Source organism: Nannobrachium achirus, assembly GCF_963921795.1.
Source record: "Nannobrachium achirus genome assembly, chromosome: 4".
Classification (NCBI taxonomy): Eukaryota; Metazoa; Chordata; class Actinopteri; order Myctophiformes; family Myctophidae; genus Nannobrachium; species Nannobrachium achirus.
Window position 1 is genome coordinate 47,634,812 of NC_137813.1, and position 17,440 is coordinate 47,652,251.

Consider the following 17,440-nt stretch of genomic DNA (forward strand, 5'->3'; position numbering starts at 1 on the left):
CATTTTTTCGCAAAGCAAAGCCATGCTTCATCATATAAGGCCATTGCACAAAAGTAGTGAAAACAGCAGATCTACAAGCACTCAACGCCTCGCGGTGCGAGGCGTTGTGTGCTTGTAGATCGGCTGTTTTCACTAGTTTAAATCATTTTTAAAATGATAAATACAAAACAAACGGTTTTGGACATACAAGGTTTCCACCCGACAACGACGAAATATAACTCATGTACAGTAATTGGCCCACTGGCTTGTCACTTGTCATGTTCTGAAATGGCAAATCTTTGAGTAGCAGCAGCGCTATAGAGAGAGATCTCTCTCTCTATAGCACGCAATGAGGGCCTCTCCAACTCTTTTTTCCGGGCTGAATCGGGGGCCCAGCACGTCCCTGCTGGTGTAAGTGTGCAGGTGTCATCGTGATGCGTCTCCAGACATCGTGTCGAGACACGTCCTGTGGTTCCATTACAACACTGAGTAACACTGCGTAGACTGCAGCGGCATGCCTGCAGTGTGTGTGGGGCAATGACAAAACAGAGCAACACACTTGTACATGTGTGAACATGTGCACAGCCGAAACCAGTCACAACCAATTCCATGTCCCAAGAAATCAGAGGGGAAAAGTAGCAGTTACAAACATCTCTGGTTTTCCTCGTCTAACGGGTTCCCTTCCCATGATGCCACACACACAGCTTTTTTACGCGCTAAACTTCATGTTCCAAAGGGAAGAGCACGTCGCCCAGGAGCTTGTGTTTAACCCATGACTAGTTGATGCCTCTAATGGAAGTAGACCATTGGTTTTCAAACTTTTTCATATCAAGGCCGATTATTTATTCAGCATTTGAGACCATCATTTGATGAGATTTGGCCTCTCGGACTCAAATCATAGAATATTCTTTTTATCGTTCGATAAGATTTTCTCTACTCTTCCAGGCTATAAATCTGTGTTAGGACAGATGACAGGCAAACGTTGATCAAAATGGAATCCCTTCAAGGACCACTGGTTGTCCCCGAACCACTGGTTAAAAAATACTGAAATAGATCTAAGCCATTTACCATGAGAGTAGGTTGTTGGCTGATTTACCACTGTTTCAGGGTTGTGGCACGAGGCGAAGCCGAGTGCCAAACAACCCTGAAACAGTGGTATCATGGTTGTTCAGCCAACAACCCACGACCCTCGAATGGTAAATTGCTTTTCAAATGTTCAAATCAAAAGTAAGTAAAAGTGAAAGAAAACACAGTTGTAACTTGCAAGGTTATTTAGTTACAATCATTAATTGTTTCAGTGGGCGGGGTCCATGAGCCAACTCAAGGTTGTTGACTGAATTACCACTGTTTTAAGCCAATCAGAATCCAGTATCTGAACATGTGACCACAAAAAGTGGTAGAACCATCCGTATTTCATTATGACCCTATTTACTGTATAAGTTGTGTTGCATTTGGAAACAAGTTGATTACATTTATTTGAATACCGGCGGTAACTAAAAATGACAAAACTCAGGGCTTTTTGTGTTACCCTTTTAGCAACATTTGTATTATCGTACCACTGTACCTTTTTTGCAAACTGTCAATAAAGTATTCAATCAATCAAAGCTCTACAGACAGACATTTAAGAGAAGGTATATGATAACAAAAAAGTTCAAGTGCTAATTGAAATAGGTTTGATTCAAACCTATTTCAATTAGCACTTGAACTTGATACAAGTCAGGCGATTATATGGCAAATTAAACTATGCAGGGGAGCATAATACAAAGCTGGTGTAGCAGTATAAAGTATGAAAGAAAGTCAAACAGGATCTTAAAACTGAGTGAGCATAAATCAATTTTTTATAGGCCTCCATCCACAAAATTGTCTGCCAATCTCTTATCAAAACCACCAGTTTACATAAGGGCTGTGGTTGTCAAAGTGGGGTTCGGTGACCCCCAGGGGACCATCCTATACTTTGTCTTTTTGAAAATAGTCATTGTAGATCTGCTTTTTGAGCAGTGCTCCTGGACGGAGCTAAGTTCCAACATCTGGCTTTGTCTGGTTCCCCAAAAAATCTCCAGTCCCCCAAAAATTCCCAGGCCCAAAAGAATGATGAAGTGTGGTCTACACCTGGCCTAGATATGGCCTACATCTTGCCACAAACGTCTCAAAGTGTGTTGTAGGCCCAGGGTCCCATTGGCCAAGCTTCGTAGGACATGCTGTGATTGGCCAGCGGGACTTGGGATGAAAATAAATACCACCACTCACTTCACACTAGGTGTGATTTTATTTTATTTTGTATTTTTAATTTGGGGAAAATAAATATAATTTTGAACATTATTATCAACATAATTACATTTCTTATGGCGGTCCCTGCTAAACTACAACTAAAAGGAGATCCTATAGCTTTTCGGCTCATTTCCACAGGAACCACTCATATAACATTGAAAGACAGATGGATAGAACACAATACTTTGCATAGGATATCATCAATAACAAAAGTAAAAAAAAAAAAAAAACAGTCATATAACAATTTAATTAAAAGAAATAGAAGATATTTACAGTGGAAAAGGGGAGGTAAGTATGGGCTTAGTCTATTACAAGTTTCTGTAGCTCTGAAATGGTACTAATCGAAACAAATGGTCCCTTTAAGTTTAAGGCGTTCAATTTGGTTCCCTCTCAATAGTAAACCCTCTCTTGGAGTTTATGGGTATTTTGCTGCGTGGGATCACGCAGTGCGCAAGCGTGATAGCCCGCTGTGTGGACGGGGTGTGACGTGGGGAGAGTAATCGCCGCCAGACAGCCAAGGCAAGGAACTCACAACACATTATACGGAGGGCTGTCAGCTGTGCGCACTGGAGAGAGTGGGGCTGAATGCGCGCTTGTGTCCGCCGTAGAGTTTACTACAGTTTCGTTACTACTACTACCAACCGCAGAGAAATCTCCCGAAGATTGTATTCAACAAAAGAACCCCGGACAGTGGACACATGGAGACATCGCGTAGACGGAGCTGCGCTGGTGGATTCTATTGTTTAACTTGAGGAGAGGAGAGGGAGAGAAAGTTAATAGTTGCGACTAGAGGCAACGAGCAGCGGTGAGTGAGACAAACATGCTCACCCCGATACTGGCCTATTTGCTCTCTCATCTCCTGCGGATTGTATCCTGCCAATATTCTAGCGACGAGTGCAGTTGGAAGGGCAGGTAAGAAGAATGCTAAAGATTCATTTCCCTTTCCCCCCTTCTTGTTGTTGTTCTTTTATAGATGGCGTGAATAAAGTTAAGTAAAACATGGAGTGAAAGTGTAAAATGGCATTGATTATCAATGAGAATGAGAATGACCCATTCTTGCGACAGTTATTCTTCATCAGCTTTGTGTGGTTTCCTTAGTAGTCAGATAGGCTATTGATATTGTGTTATTGTGTTTTTTTTTTCTTTATGTAAGTAGCACTTTTTTAAATGAAATGAAACGGTGACATCTTGTGATCAAAAATGTTGAGCAAAACAAGCTATTATAAATAGCCTAGAGGAGGAACCAGTTATTTATTTTCATTTCGATTAGTTTATAACAACTAAGGATAATAGGGTACATAACTTAACATAAGCCATCATAGACATATGAAACGCTCAGAAGTTGCTCATTCCTGCACTGCTCCAAAGCCTTTGGCTCCATGTGATTCCCTTTCTGTTTTCTATCATTCTTGGGGGGGCAGGGATATAAGAGTGATTGTCAATGCAGAATGAATACACATGGTGGAAAGTTTCACCTCTTTGAAAATCCCATCCAAGCAACATCTGCAGAAATCTGTTTTGCACTTTTAAATGCATGTGCCTCAAAACGTGTGGTTTTGTTTTTCACCCACCCCCCCTCCCCCCCAGTCAGAAGGAGTAGGCAAAAACGCAGCACTTTGAGCCCATAACCAATAATCTGTTGTTCATTAGACATACTCTTGACTAATCTCCTCTAATTGCATGCAGAGATGATGAAGTTTTAAAAAAAAAAGTCTTAATTAGAGGCACGCTGAGGAGAAACTGGTTATGGGGCTTTAGGGCTGCATATGCTCAACATGTGCCATGGTGGCTTGCTTAAGATCTATGGCACACATTTGAATTTCAGCATCTCATTTGAAAAGAGACTGGGTGTTTCTCCCCGGAGTCCGACCACTGGCTTGGCATCCGCATGCTGGTATAGAATGCACAATGGTTTCCTGAGTCCTGACTCTGGCGTTGCCACAGGATGACTGACAGGGCTGGAGTTTTTTTCTTTTCTTTTTTTTTGCAAATCCTGACCAGGCATTAAAAGTTCTGGAGGGAGTCATCTGGTCATGCTGGCGCCAGAGTCCAGAGTGCTGCCTGGACAAGTCTCTTCCACTCTCTTTGGTGGCATGAAAGCAATGGGAGGTTTGGTGGCGTGACCTTCATTTGCACTTGCATGCAGCAGCCAGGGCCCGGGCTACTGTTGCTGCCGCTGTCTGTTTCAGAAGCGCACCACCGTGTGTGTGTCACCTTCCCCTTCATCCAGTGCTGCTTCCAAAGCTCTTCCCAGAGGCACGCAGCCAGTGGCTGCGTTTTTGCCAAAAGCTCCGGAGGGGGAAACAATGGATCTATAGGGAGTTTGTATTGGGGAGCTGAGGTCATTTTAGCTGCAGTGGCTCGTGACTGGTCATGCCGCCGGTCTTGTGCACTGCCTGGGCCTTAGCCGAACGCTTTAGGAGGAATGTGTGTGTGTTGTAATGTCCATACACACTCAGGCAGCCAGGGGCCTTCACCTTGACTTCCCCTTTGGCTCACAGTCAGTGCCATGCAGGCTAAAACTGACCAGAGCAACATGACTTCTAACACTCTTGGCGCTGCAGGCTTGATCACAAAGCTTGACTCTAACTAAAAATTAACCTCTGCTAGGAAAAGGTTCAAGTTATTGACTTATGTCAATGACAGGATATATACAGTAGGCTATATATAACTTGACAGGGTCTTAATACACGAAAGAAAAAGAAACAGGGGGTCCGGGGCCCCCCATGGGGTCCTCAGAGATACTGCAGGGGGGCCACCAAATCTTTGTTTGATAGGGACTTTATTTTTAATTTTTTACATTAACCACTTGCCTTTCCTATTCTGGTGGGAACATTAGCCGAAAATAGCAGATGTACAAGCTCACAATGAGCCTGTAGCTCACACATTGTGAGCTTGTAGATCGACTATTTTCAAGAAGTTTGGTGTACAGGGAAAAAAGAGCAGACCAAGTACCTAGGCAAAGGTCTAGTTTACAAAATTATCGTTGTTAAATGTATCATGAATCCAATATGTCCCTGCTTAATCTCTCTCTCAGCTAAGGGGTCCTTGGCCTGAATCACTGTCCACAATTTTCAACGAAATTCCGCTGATCGCTAATGCTCTGCCCCTCCCGTCTGTCCTCCAGCGGTCTGACCCACGAGGGCCATGCCAGGGACGTGGAGCAGGTGTACCTCCGCTGCTCCCAGGGCTCTCTGGAGTGGCTGTACCCCACGGGGGCCATCATCGTCAACCTGCGGCCCAACACGGCGTCCCCCGCCGCCTCGCTCCTCTCGGTGTGCATCAAGCCGTCCGCCGAGTCCAACGGCACCAACATCTACCTGGACCGCGCCGGCAAGCTGCGGCTGCTGCTGCGGGAGCAGGACCTGGCCCAGGGCAAGGTGCACTGCTTCAGCATCCAGGAGGGGGCGCTCTTCATCGAGGCCATCCCGCACATGGACATCAGCCGGAGGATCACGGCCTTCCAGTATGAGCTGGTCAACAGCAGGCCGGCGGGGGCGAGTGTCCACTCATTCTCTGGTGAGATACGTGTCTCTTATTGTGATGTTGCTTTACAGCAGAATCTTATACATGGCACTTATACTTTAGATCAGTGTTTCTCAAACTTTAAAAATTCAAGGTCTCCCCTTAACTCTGACAGTGTACAAATGGAACCAAATAGGGTTCATTTGGTTACAGACTTGTATGGATCAATTTAGACCCCCATAAAGGAACCCACAGAGTCCCTAGAATCCACTTTGAGAACCACTGCTTTAGATCATTGTTGTTTACCTTTTTTTAGTTGACCACTTAATTGTTCTTTGTGGTCCTGTACTTTTCCCCCTCTAAACCAAATCTCTCAGATGCGCTTTTAGATCTGCTAGAGACAACAAATGTTAACATATTATGACATGCCCAGAATGAATACCAGAAGAGCCGCCGGAAAGAAACTCGCCTGGGCTGATGGTTTATGCTTTTTGATTGATTGATTAAGGTATTTATTAGAGGTTTTGGATAGGAAAAGGTACAGTTTCATGACAGTAAACTAAAAGGAAACTCCGGTAAGGCAAGGCTTATTTGTTATTTTCCATTGAGATCCTTAATATCTTTATACAGTATACCTCTGTAAACTATGCCTAAACGGTTAAACCTAACCTTATTCCTAAACTTAACCTCAGTAAAACGGTGCCAAAACCTAACCCTATTCCCAATCTTAACCTCAGAAAGATATGTGTAATCCTTATTTTCAGTTCAACAAATACAATAATAAAAATCTCAGCGAGTTTCTTTCCAGTGACTCTACCGGTTATCCCCAGAATAGAGCCCTATGGGTTCACGTAGTTAATTAAGCTATCAAAAACCACTTCTGCAGACCACTTTTGATTGATTCCCTGTAGAATCTGGTTTGCTTGGCTTTGTCTCTGTATCCTGCTGTACACTAAATGCAGCCATCTACTGGTGGAAAGGTTTATGAACTACTTGGAAATAGTAGGCTTGCTTCAACAGATCGCTCCTCCTCTCTCAAATCTGTTTATTTGTCTGTTTAATTCCCAATTGTTGTCTTTGAAACCGTGTATTCTTTTGCAATATTAAAGCTCAACTCTGGGGATCAACATATAATCCCCCATGGATCTTGCAGTCTTTATGAAACTCGAGGTGCTTTTGGATCAAATGTCGACGTTTTGCACAGTTAATTTCCACACGCACGCATTAGATGGCTCTTAATAACTAGTTATGCAACCGAGCCAAAGTTGACTCGGGAACTTTTCTGCACGTTGTTCGAGATGGTTTCTGTGTGAGGAGGGGGGCGCAGTCAAACAGAGGGCCTCCCTTTTAAAAACAGCCTTCTATTTTCACGCTGTGTACCTGCCAAACCTACCCAGCTTCAAGCTGCGCAAATGTGCAGCGACTGTGCTTTTTTTCCCCTTTCCCCCACACAAAGCAAAATATAAGCGTTATCGGACACACGTCTGTTTTCACCGCTTTTTTTTATGGGTGCACATTTTCACGTCCTACGTTATTATCTGGCAAATAGAAGGAGAAAGAGAGTGTGATAGTCGAGGGCTTGAGCCTAATTTCTTATTAAGCAGATTTTCAACAACTGATGGTGCACTGTGGTGCGACAATGTATACATCAGGCGTTACCACAGAGGTGGGGAGGGTTTGAGGACTTGTTTTGAGCAGATTACTTTCTTCTGCTCAGTGGCTCTGTGGTATGAGCCAGTGTTGTGATGTGGCTGGCCAGGCAGGCTGACATAGCGCCGGGATGACTCACGGAGACAGCAGTCTTGTGTCATGTGCATTCTGGCGCAGGGTCCCTGGACGGGTGGATGCTTGCTTCTCTCACTCCCTCTCTCTCTCTCACTTTGCACCCTTTCTTTTCTTTTCTTTTTTTCTTTTTCCCTTCCTCTTCTCTCTGACCCGCTGTGCTGCTGGGTGGTTTGAGTTCCTCTCCGTAAGGTTGGAATTCTTCTCGCTCACCAGATGTTGGGAGGATCTTTTATTCTCGAGCCCAACGAGCCCGTTTATCCGGCATCTTCTGCAACTTTCTCCGGCCACGTTCTTTGCCTGCTTTCTCCGTCCTCTCCACTCGTTCTTTCCCCGCTCCATTTCTCTCCTTCTCATTGTTGTCTTTTTCATTCCTCTGGCCCTTCCTGAATCATCCCTCTCCCCTCCCCGTTGTTTGAAGTGGTTTCTCTTCTGTGCTGCTGAGTGGTATTACTGAGTTGTGCTCCATTAGGTTGGAATTCATCTGGGCCCAGATGTTGCAGGGACGCTGTCGATCCCCCCCCCCCCCTCCACCCCTTCCACCCCTCCCTCCTCCCTCTCTCGGGTCCTATGAAGTGGTTCCGATCGGAGTGGTGCAGCGTGCGTTTGGGCCAGGGAGAGATGCTGACTCGGCTGCCAGCCCATTCCTGCGGTTCTGTTTCATGTCTTGACATGTGAGCTCTGCTCTGCTCTGGGTTTGGGCCTACCCTTATGCCTAATTATACGCCCTGTCGTGCGGTGCCGCGCATTGAACACCGCTGATCTACAAGCTCGCAACTCGTTGCAGACGCGCCGCGTCGTGAGCTTGTGTGTCGTTTACTTCCGCCGTACGATAAATCATAGCGTCGGGCCCATCCTGCTTTCGCTCTTCTGATGCCGAGGCAGCAGGCGACCTCACATCAAAGAGCCCCGCTCTGTGCCGAGGGCTCCGGGCGGAGGTTGGTTGGCCATTTTGAACTCTCCCTACTCTCCAGCTGTTCCCAAGCCCTGTGGTTGTGCGACCTCTGAACTCGACCGGTGATGCGCCGGCGCCTTGGGTTGCAACACAAATTGACCTAAGACATGCTCTCCTTCTGCCCTTGTGCCCCCTGGCTTCAGACCAGCCAGCTAAAAATAAGCCCCCCCCCCCTCCACTGGCCCCAAGATATGACAGCGGTCCCTCTTCCATATAGCAAGATGTGTTCGTAGGAGCTGTGTCTTCATTTAGTCTCACGAGGCATAGAAGTCTCACAGACACCTGCGTTTATGAATTTTGATGAGTTTGAAAGATGGACGTTGTGTGCTAACGTCTCCATCCACCTGGACCAACCGCGTAGCCTCACAGGCAGTGGATTAGTATGGACTGTCACCACGCCCTAAGCCCACTGCTGGCCTGGCCCGGCCACCCTTCACTTATTGTCCCCACCTGCCCCTGTGAGACCACGTACCATGTCCAGGACTAATAAAGGCATCCCCCCACAGGTCCCGGCCACAGGGCCACCTGAGTCAACTAATCATTGACTTGACTGCTCTCATTTAGGGGCCCTTTCTCCTGTTGTAAAACACTCAAAGCCTCCTGGAGCCAAGGCAGACCCAGCTGACATGCTGCTACCGCTGCAGTCAAAGGTGAACTCTGGCCTATAGGGCAGACTTTTTCAAAGGTCTGGTCACAGTGGAGGCTATTTCGGTTAATTCGTTTTTTCTTTTCTTTTTCTCTCCTACGCCCAATTATTCGCCCTCTGGCAGAGGTTCTTGTTATGGTTCAAACGAACTAAGCGGTGCTGGAGAGGAGAGGTGGGCCCTTTTGTTGTTGTTTTGACTGTTAAGCGTTCCTCCGTAATGGTCTCTTATTTCCTGGCTGTCTTCACTGTTGACCCATATGGGCCCATTTTAACTCCCATCAGAGTCAAACTAATACTCTGGATTCTCTCTGTGTACTGGTGACATTATAATTGACTCAACTCTGGGTTGCACTTGACGGTTGCGAGCTTGCTGTTTGGAATGGTTTAGGCCGGGGCCTTGTTGTCAGTGGTCCCAGCAAACCTACTGGAGCAGTGCTTCACAAAGTGGATTCCAGGGACTCTGTGGGTTCCTTTAGGGAGGTCTAAATTGACCCATAGAAGTCTGTAACTCTGACAGTGTACAAATGGAACCAAATGAACCCTAACGGGTTCATTTGGTTCCATTTGTACACTGTCAGAGTTAAGGGGAGACCTTGAAATGTGAAAGTTTGAGAACCACTGTACTAGAGCACCAGCGCTGCTCAAAGCAGAGACGTAGTACGTAGGCGGCCTCCTCTCTGCTCTCCTCATGCCATCCCATTCATCTGGTTCTCATTTGTCGTGTCAAAGGGTTCCTGTTCTGGCGGGGACGGGTGAACGAGGTGATCCCCGCGGACAATACACACATTTCTTTTTTTTTCATGATCAGTGAGTAGCTTTTTTTTTTACTGGCAGCAGGCTCTGCTGCTCGCTCTGTTTGGTGTAAAACCCAGAGCTCATGACAGCCGACTCCCGTTCTGCTGTCCACATAAATAAATAAACCGTCTACGGCGGCGGAAATTAATCACCGTGACCCGGTGGTGCGTGCGTGAAAAGACCACGTGCCCCACATGCCTGGCCGTCCTCAGCACACCACAGCTGTGTTGCCGAATGTGGAAAATTACGAGCAGTTAAGATTTCTTTTATAGTTCCAGACAGTTCTACACGGGGTAGGGAGTGCTACAGAAATCAACGTTTTTCCTCTGTAGTTTTTTGTAGTCGTCGTAGAAGAAATGCTGTATAGAAATGTAACCCACTCTCAATCTCTCTCTCTCTCTCTCTCTCTACACAGCTCCTTGCCAGCCGTGCACAGATGCTGAGACGCTCTTAGCGGTCTGCACCAGCGACTTCGGTAAGTTGTTACGCTGTTGCAGTGTCGTTTTTGACAGCAAATTTTGATCTAGTTTTAGTCATAGTCTTTTGAATATAATGTAATTTAATTTTAGTCATAATTTAGTCACCTGAAAAGTTTTAGTTTTAGTCTAATTTTAGTCGACTAAATATCATAAGATTTTAGGTGACTAAATCTACAGTTGATTTAGTCGACTAAAATGCATTTTGGCAGGCCTTGATGGCATCGTAATGACTGATTTTACACTTGGTTGTGTGCTGAAAATAGCAGCTCACAACGCGTCGCAGCGCGACGCATTGTGAGCTTGTAGATTGTCTATTTTCAGCACGCAATACCTGAGAGCAACATAAAATGACTCTCTTCTCCACTTGTCCCTCCCTAACGTTTTAGTCAATTTTTATTTTGTTGACGAAATATTCAATATATTTAGTCTTAGTTTTAGTCATCACAGCTTAATCTTTTTTTAGTTTTTATTTAGTCTTCGTCAGTGAAAAATCAGTCTTCCTGTCCTGGTTTACAGTGGCGCGGGGCAGCATCAAGAAGGTCCAGCGCGACGAAGAGCAGTCGTCGGTCACCGTGGACATCAGCCGCCTATACAGACAGAAGACCCGGGTGTTTGTGTCCGGAGGCGTGAGGGCCAGGCGATGGACCGGCCAGGTGAAGATGCCCCTCCAGTGCGGCGTCAAGTCCGGGGAGGGCGAGTTCCTCTTCACGGGGACAGTAAGGTTCGGGGAGGCCTGGATGGGCTGCGCGCCGCGGTACAAAGACTTCCTCCGGCTCTACCTGGAGGCACAGAGCCAGGGGACCAACCCCTGTCACGTGGACACTGACTGAATGACTGGCTGACTCCCTGGCGTACTTCGGCTACGCTTGGAAGCAACGGGACAAGTCCTCCCAGGACGGGAAGGAGAGCTAAACCGCAGTGTACTGATCCCCGAGGAGAGAGGACTATACGGTCTGCTAGACTGACAGACTGGCCGTGCGGAGTCCCAGACCCCCTCTCCTCTCCTGCTGTCTCATGAATTGTTCTGAGACAGAGAACGGAGCTCTTGAATGTTGCCAAGCAGCATGGCGGTTGGACTCTGCACTCACACAGCCAACCGTGACCCGATGTGGAATGTGTTTTAGGACTGCCATGTTCGCAGAAGACGAGGAACTCTGGAGGGTTTTAAAAAATGTAGCAGACCCCCGTTTGGTTTATGTGTGTATAAAATGTGAATGAACATTGTAAATTGGAAGCTCCAAGTGCTTTGTAAAAAGCTTGATGTACAGTTTTGGAAGTTATTTCTTATGACAGAAATGTAAAGTGAAAGCCTGTTTTTATTTTTATTTTGTATAAAAAAAAGACGTGCAATTTAACGCCTGAACGCAATGTGCTGTTCGGGCAGTACAATTGTACTAAAATACTTTTTTTTCCCCCCTTGTGAATAAAATATTTTATTCCTTGGCACAGTATTTTTTGGGCTTGTGTTATTTCCGTGTGAAATATAAAGCTGTCTAAATACATAGAGGGCGTATATCGCCGAGGCAAATTGAAAGTCAAAGCTTGGCTTATTAAGTTTCGCATTGAGAATAATGGATTGACTATTGCAAGCAATATTTGTTGTTAACTCAAATATTAATGACCCCACTGTATTTAGGTTTTAAAGGAGTAGTTCACCCCCAAAATGACTTTTTTCTATTGATTAACTCATGCCTTGAAGACTTGAGTTTAATAATATTGTTTTGTATTTTTCGCATTCCTAGGACAAAAATTTGATTTTAGTAAATGTATACTCCCATTGATTCCAGATGGGGACGCACATGCATTTGGGTCCCCACTCCCCATCCGGAATCAATGGGGGTACATTTATTGTGATGACATTTTTGTCTTAGGATGTGACTAAAACAAAAAAAATATATTATTGAACTCGGGTCTCCATGGCATGAGTAATCAATAGAAAAAAGCCATGGTATTTCACTATTTCTCAGAGCTGCAAACGTGTAGCGAGTCATTGAGAGGAGCTGATCAGATGCAACCTTCATTATGGTACTAACAAGTTATTTCCATATTCCTTTTTTCCTCTATGAGTGTGTTATCCCTCCCTCTATGGTTCACCTCAGTCTTGGTCTCGTACCGTCTGCCAGGGAGGGAGGGAGATTGATATCAGAGAGCTGGGGTGGATTCCTCCGCATTGGTTCCTGTGGTGATGGGGGTGGCCGTGTGTCAAGGTCACTGTGAAAGAGCTCTTTGTTCCAGTGCAGCCGCCCGGTAGGAGAGAGAGTGAGAGGACAGGAGATGGAGCTGAATACTGTGCACTGTGATCGCCGGGCACAGGCCAGAGAGAAGCACTCTCCCCAACCGCAGTCCAGGTTTGGATTGGCATGGAGAGTCGCTACGGTACAGCTCCTCTTTAAAAAAAATGAAGGCCTTTAATTTTCTCCACCTCAAAACTTCGGGAATGAGTCAAGGATTGAAGTTCTAGACTAGACCTTGCCGCTGCAACAGATGATGCTGCCTTAAAGCCAGGCCTGCTAAGATAACATCAATGTGTAGCCGGCCGGGGTCTCTTTTTGCCAGCCTTTTTCCACTTAAACGGAAATGCGCCTCGAATGCCTTTCAATAACTTGGCCCGATACAGACAATTGCTATTCCAGACAGCCCTGTGTGCTGCTGAATTGGACGTCTGAATTCCAGCTGAAAGCCAGCGGCCCCGGGAATCGCTCACTGGGAAATGCAAACAGAGTTCCTATAGTAACGGTGCCGTGCGGTGAACCTTCTCACTCTGGCTCTCTCGTGCTGCTAGGAGCCCTGGAAGGGGAGGAGGCCCTCCTCCTTGGCTGCTCGCTTGGCCGTTGACAGCGTCTTCATCTGCCCAGCTGTCCTCTTGGTCAGAACTCTCTCCCCTTCCTCCAGCCAGGCCACCTTGCTCTGCTGTCACACGGTGGCCTGCAGCAGCAGCTGCTGATGATGACAGGTGGCCAAAGTCTTCAGGTGGCAGGCAACACAGATCCCTATGGAAGGACTGTGACTTGCACAAATGTTCGAGATTTTTCTGAAATAGCAGATCTACAAGCTCGCAGCGCGGCACTCGGTGCCGCACTGTGAGCTTGTAGATCTGCTATTTTTCAATAGCTAAAGCATAAAATAATGGTTAAAGTAATAATGCGTTCCCGGTCAAAATGGTTAATAATTCTTTGCTGTCATACAGTTTAACTGGAAAAAAAGAAAAGAAAAAAACATGGCCATCATTCTAGTGTGTGATAATGAATAAGGACTTGAGGATGAAACCATGACTTATTGCTGTCACCGATCAGTGTGCAGTCCATGTAGATAAAGCCACTAATCTTGATATAAACCAGTGTTTCTCAACATGGTGGGCAGTGGACAGTGACCCAACTGTTTTCTGTGGGATATTTCTGGCAGGGATGCAGCCATACTCATACATAATCATTAGCAAGAGCTCCTTAACTTATTATCTTGAATTTGAGCCATTTGAATTCCAGGCAATGAACACAAGGGTGCTTAGCATCATCTCACGGGGTCTAATTTTGCATGCCAGCTTTTTGAAACCCCTACGTAACATTCATATTTTGGATAAAGATGTCTTCACTGTGCTTCCCTATCTTTTCTTTTTTTCCTTCAATACTGAATGAGAAGTGCAGGCACGTGCACACATAGACATGAAAGGGGGCTTGAGCCCCTGCCCTTTTATCCATCTGTAAAAAGTGCCCTCTCCAGACCATGAAGGCAGTTTTTACTATGGTGAAAGAAATGCAAATGCCCCCCCTTTCCAGGCCATACCTGAAGGCAGCCTTGTCCAAACTCTCCTGAACTTGAATGCAGCATCTTATGTTGAAAGAATTGCCCTCTCTGTGTAGAAAACAATGCTGTTACGCCATATCTCCAGTATTGCCTTTTTAATGCTTAGTTTAGTGTGGTATCAATATTGAAAATAGCCGGCCTCCAAGCTCACAACGCGTCGAGCTTGGAGGTCTGCTATTTTCCATATTTTCACCAAAAGGCCCTTTTAGAAATCTCGGCCCCTGCCACTCTAACATTCTCTGCACGTCCCTGGAGAAGTGATTTCATGGAAAAGGTCAAACGTGGGTCCAGCAGAGAGAGTGACCAGTTCAGTCTAGTTGGGGATGACTGGTCCAGACCTCACATGAATATGTGCACTGTCTCTGCCGTCCGTGTGATTCAGGCAGCCGGGCGGCAGGCAGGCAGCAGCGGTCATCTCGTGGGTGGAATTACAAGAGAGAGGAAAAAGAAAAAAGCTGGTAGTGTTGAAAAGTGCCGTGGCAGCAAACTGCACAGTCACTTGGCAGCAATAAAGGCAATGGAGCGAAAGAGTAAAAGACGACCCCTGGAGAGCGGAGAGGCCAGAGGAACTGAGAGTGAGATCAGTGTTGTAGTGGCGAGTGTTTCTCTCTCTTTGGGAAGTGCTGGAATGTGAAGAATGTGTTGACTTCACACACACGCGTGTGCAGCCTCCCCACAGATACACCGCCTTGATTAGATGGAATCAATAGGCTCTCTGTGGTTTGTGTGCGTGTGTGCAGGGGCGTCACACCAAATTCTGGGCCCTGGGTACAAGGATTCACTGCGGGCCCCCATCAATGTTAACTATTGCGAGTTTGTATATCTGCTATTTTTGAAAAATTGTGAAAATGTGTGCAAGAAACCTATGTTTCCATTGTCAATGGTGCTCAAACTTTTTCATGTCAAGGACCCCCAAGATGATATGTATTTGGCCACGGACTCCCATCTCAAAATATTTAGTTCCAGGGACCCCCCAGAAGCAAAATTTGAGTTACAAATGTTCGCTTAAAAAATACATGTATTCAAAGATTTGCACAAATTTTCACGACTTTTCAAAAATAGCAGATCTACAAGCTCGCAGCGCGGCACTCGGTGCCGTGCTGTGAGCTTGTATATCTGCTATTTTTCAATAGCTAAAGTTACTAGGGCCCCTCCACCTTGGGCCCTAGTAACTCAGTCCCACTACCCCCCCCCCCCCCCCCCTTGTGACGCCCCTGCGTGTGTGTGTGTGTGTGTGTGTGTGTGCGCGCGCGTTCACTGTGCACGTGGCCCTACCCCCAGCACACATAAACACACCGCCCAAGCAGCGAGATAGCCGCCACCCACACCGAGCTACAACTCTGTGCAGCTGCACTGCAATCCTAACACCTTCGGTCTGACACAATAACCCCCCCTGTCACTGCTGACTGTAGCTTTCACCTTGACGAGTTAAAAATACTAATAAAATGTTAAGCCCTTTGTAAGGACCTGGGGATATACACCATATTTCTTTAACCATTTACCCATTTAACCATTACCATGAAGCCTCCACCTAAAGTATAAGGCCCGAGGGCCGAGCTGCAACATGTGCTTCCACCCTATTTACAGTGGTTGACCATTCCACATATTTAAAACGACCACATCCTTAAAAAAACTAAAAAAGTCAATTTATCATCCCAACCAAAAATCTAATTTACTTAAGCGTCCTGTGAAAATAGCTAAATACATTTTTGATTACCATTAGATTGTTTTAAAGGAGTAATTCACCCAAAAGAATACTTATTTTCTATCACATTCCTGACTCCTGAGCCAATAATTTGATAACCAGGTCATCAGTCAGTAGGAGACTCTGTAGGAGAGTCTTTGAGTCACCGGTCATCAAATTATTGGCTTAGGAATGTGAAAAGAAGAAAAAGAACTACAAATCTCCATGAATTCAAGACTTCATGGCGTGTGTAATTGATAGAAAATACTGTAAGTAATTGTTTGGGTGAAACACTCCGTTGGTATCTCAGAGCTAAACTGAATCCATATCAAGTTTGATGTAATTCCTAAATTAGTTTGAAACGGAAAACGGATAGAGATGAGCACACCGTAGGTACGATGAGGTTGGAGAAAGAAGCCAATATGGCGCCTCCTTGAGTACCCTCTAATCCCCCAGAGGGCCATGAGTCTCCAGTGATGAAATGCCTTGCAGCCGCCTCCTTCACTCCTTCACCCTGCCTCACTCTCTGCTGGACTGAGCTATGGTAGGATTAAGGACTGGGGTGTTAGGTGTCTCCTGCAGAAAGTGATGTTTGGGTCACGGCATGGCCCTGGATATCTACATATCAGATATCAAAGGGATCTAGGGAATCGCATGTGCCTTAGCTGAGGAATGGGGCAGAATTATACATTAAGTAGAACAGGCATTTTTCTCCATCTCAAAATATTAAGATGCTTTGAAGAATCACAGTTACTTAGGTTCGGGTGACTGAAGCCCGCGCTGGCTTAACGTTAATAGGTAGCACTAGGTTCACACGCGTCACACTGACTAATGGCAATGTCCAAATGCAGTTGGACAATCAATACAGTACCAAAAAGTGTCCATTAGCAATGACAGATTCGTCTCGGTAGAAAGATACCCGTTGCTGTTGCAAGTCATTTTTCATGTAGATTTCCCCGTCTTGGTTGACTTCTATTGTCATTTTCCTTTGTGATTTTGTCTTGCCATTTTTTGTGAATGGCGATTCGGTCACTTGGTCCGGTCCTATACAAGGTTGTCCCCTTATTTCCTTTGTTCGCATTCCTTCGTTCTTCTCAATTAACCAGCGCTGAATGAGTGTGGCTGCTGTCAGCTCACATTGCTCCCGAAAGGGCACATGGGGGGAAAACCTGTCTGTTCAGCAAACATGCCAATACAGCAATGCCCTCCAGGGTTTGGGGTTTGGGGGGGCAAAGCACAGAGGGGGGACGACCCACTGCACCAGGCTCGTGGGATCGAGCTCCCCATCCTCAAGTAAGCCATTAACAGAGCCGGGTTAGGTTCCAATGAGAGAAAAGTCTTCAGACAAACACGCCGCAAATGGCACTTTTATTTACTTGCCCCCACTTCCCCCTCCCCCCCAAAACCTTCATTTACTGGGATAGGCAGTGCCATTTTAAGCTGCCCCATGGCAACAATAGGCCTTGTCAACAGGGGAAGTACTTTCTCATGATGTCACCATGCCTTGGTGATTGGTGGGGCTGCGGGGAAGGGATGAAGCCCTCTCGGATATATCTGGAACCACGCCAGTGTTCATTTTGTCATTT

At 46.0% G+C, this 17,440-nt stretch overlaps 1 protein-coding gene across 1 annotated transcript; it reads left to right on the forward strand.

Annotated features, from left to right (window-relative positions):
* Nucleotides 1–2,831: 2,831 nt before the first annotated feature.
* metrnla (meteorin like, glial cell differentiation regulator a) lies at nucleotides 2,832–11,815 on the forward strand. The gene is made up of 4 exons (XM_080723820.1): nucleotides 2,832–3,159; nucleotides 5,375–5,766; nucleotides 10,306–10,365; nucleotides 10,886–11,815. The coding sequence occupies exons 1-4, from the start codon at nucleotides 3,068–3,070 to the stop codon at nucleotides 11,197–11,199; spliced, it is 858 nt and encodes a 285-aa protein (XP_080579946.1). The 5' UTR covers nucleotides 2,832–3,067; the 3' UTR covers nucleotides 11,200–11,815.
* Nucleotides 11,816–17,440: the final 5,625 nt, after the last annotated feature.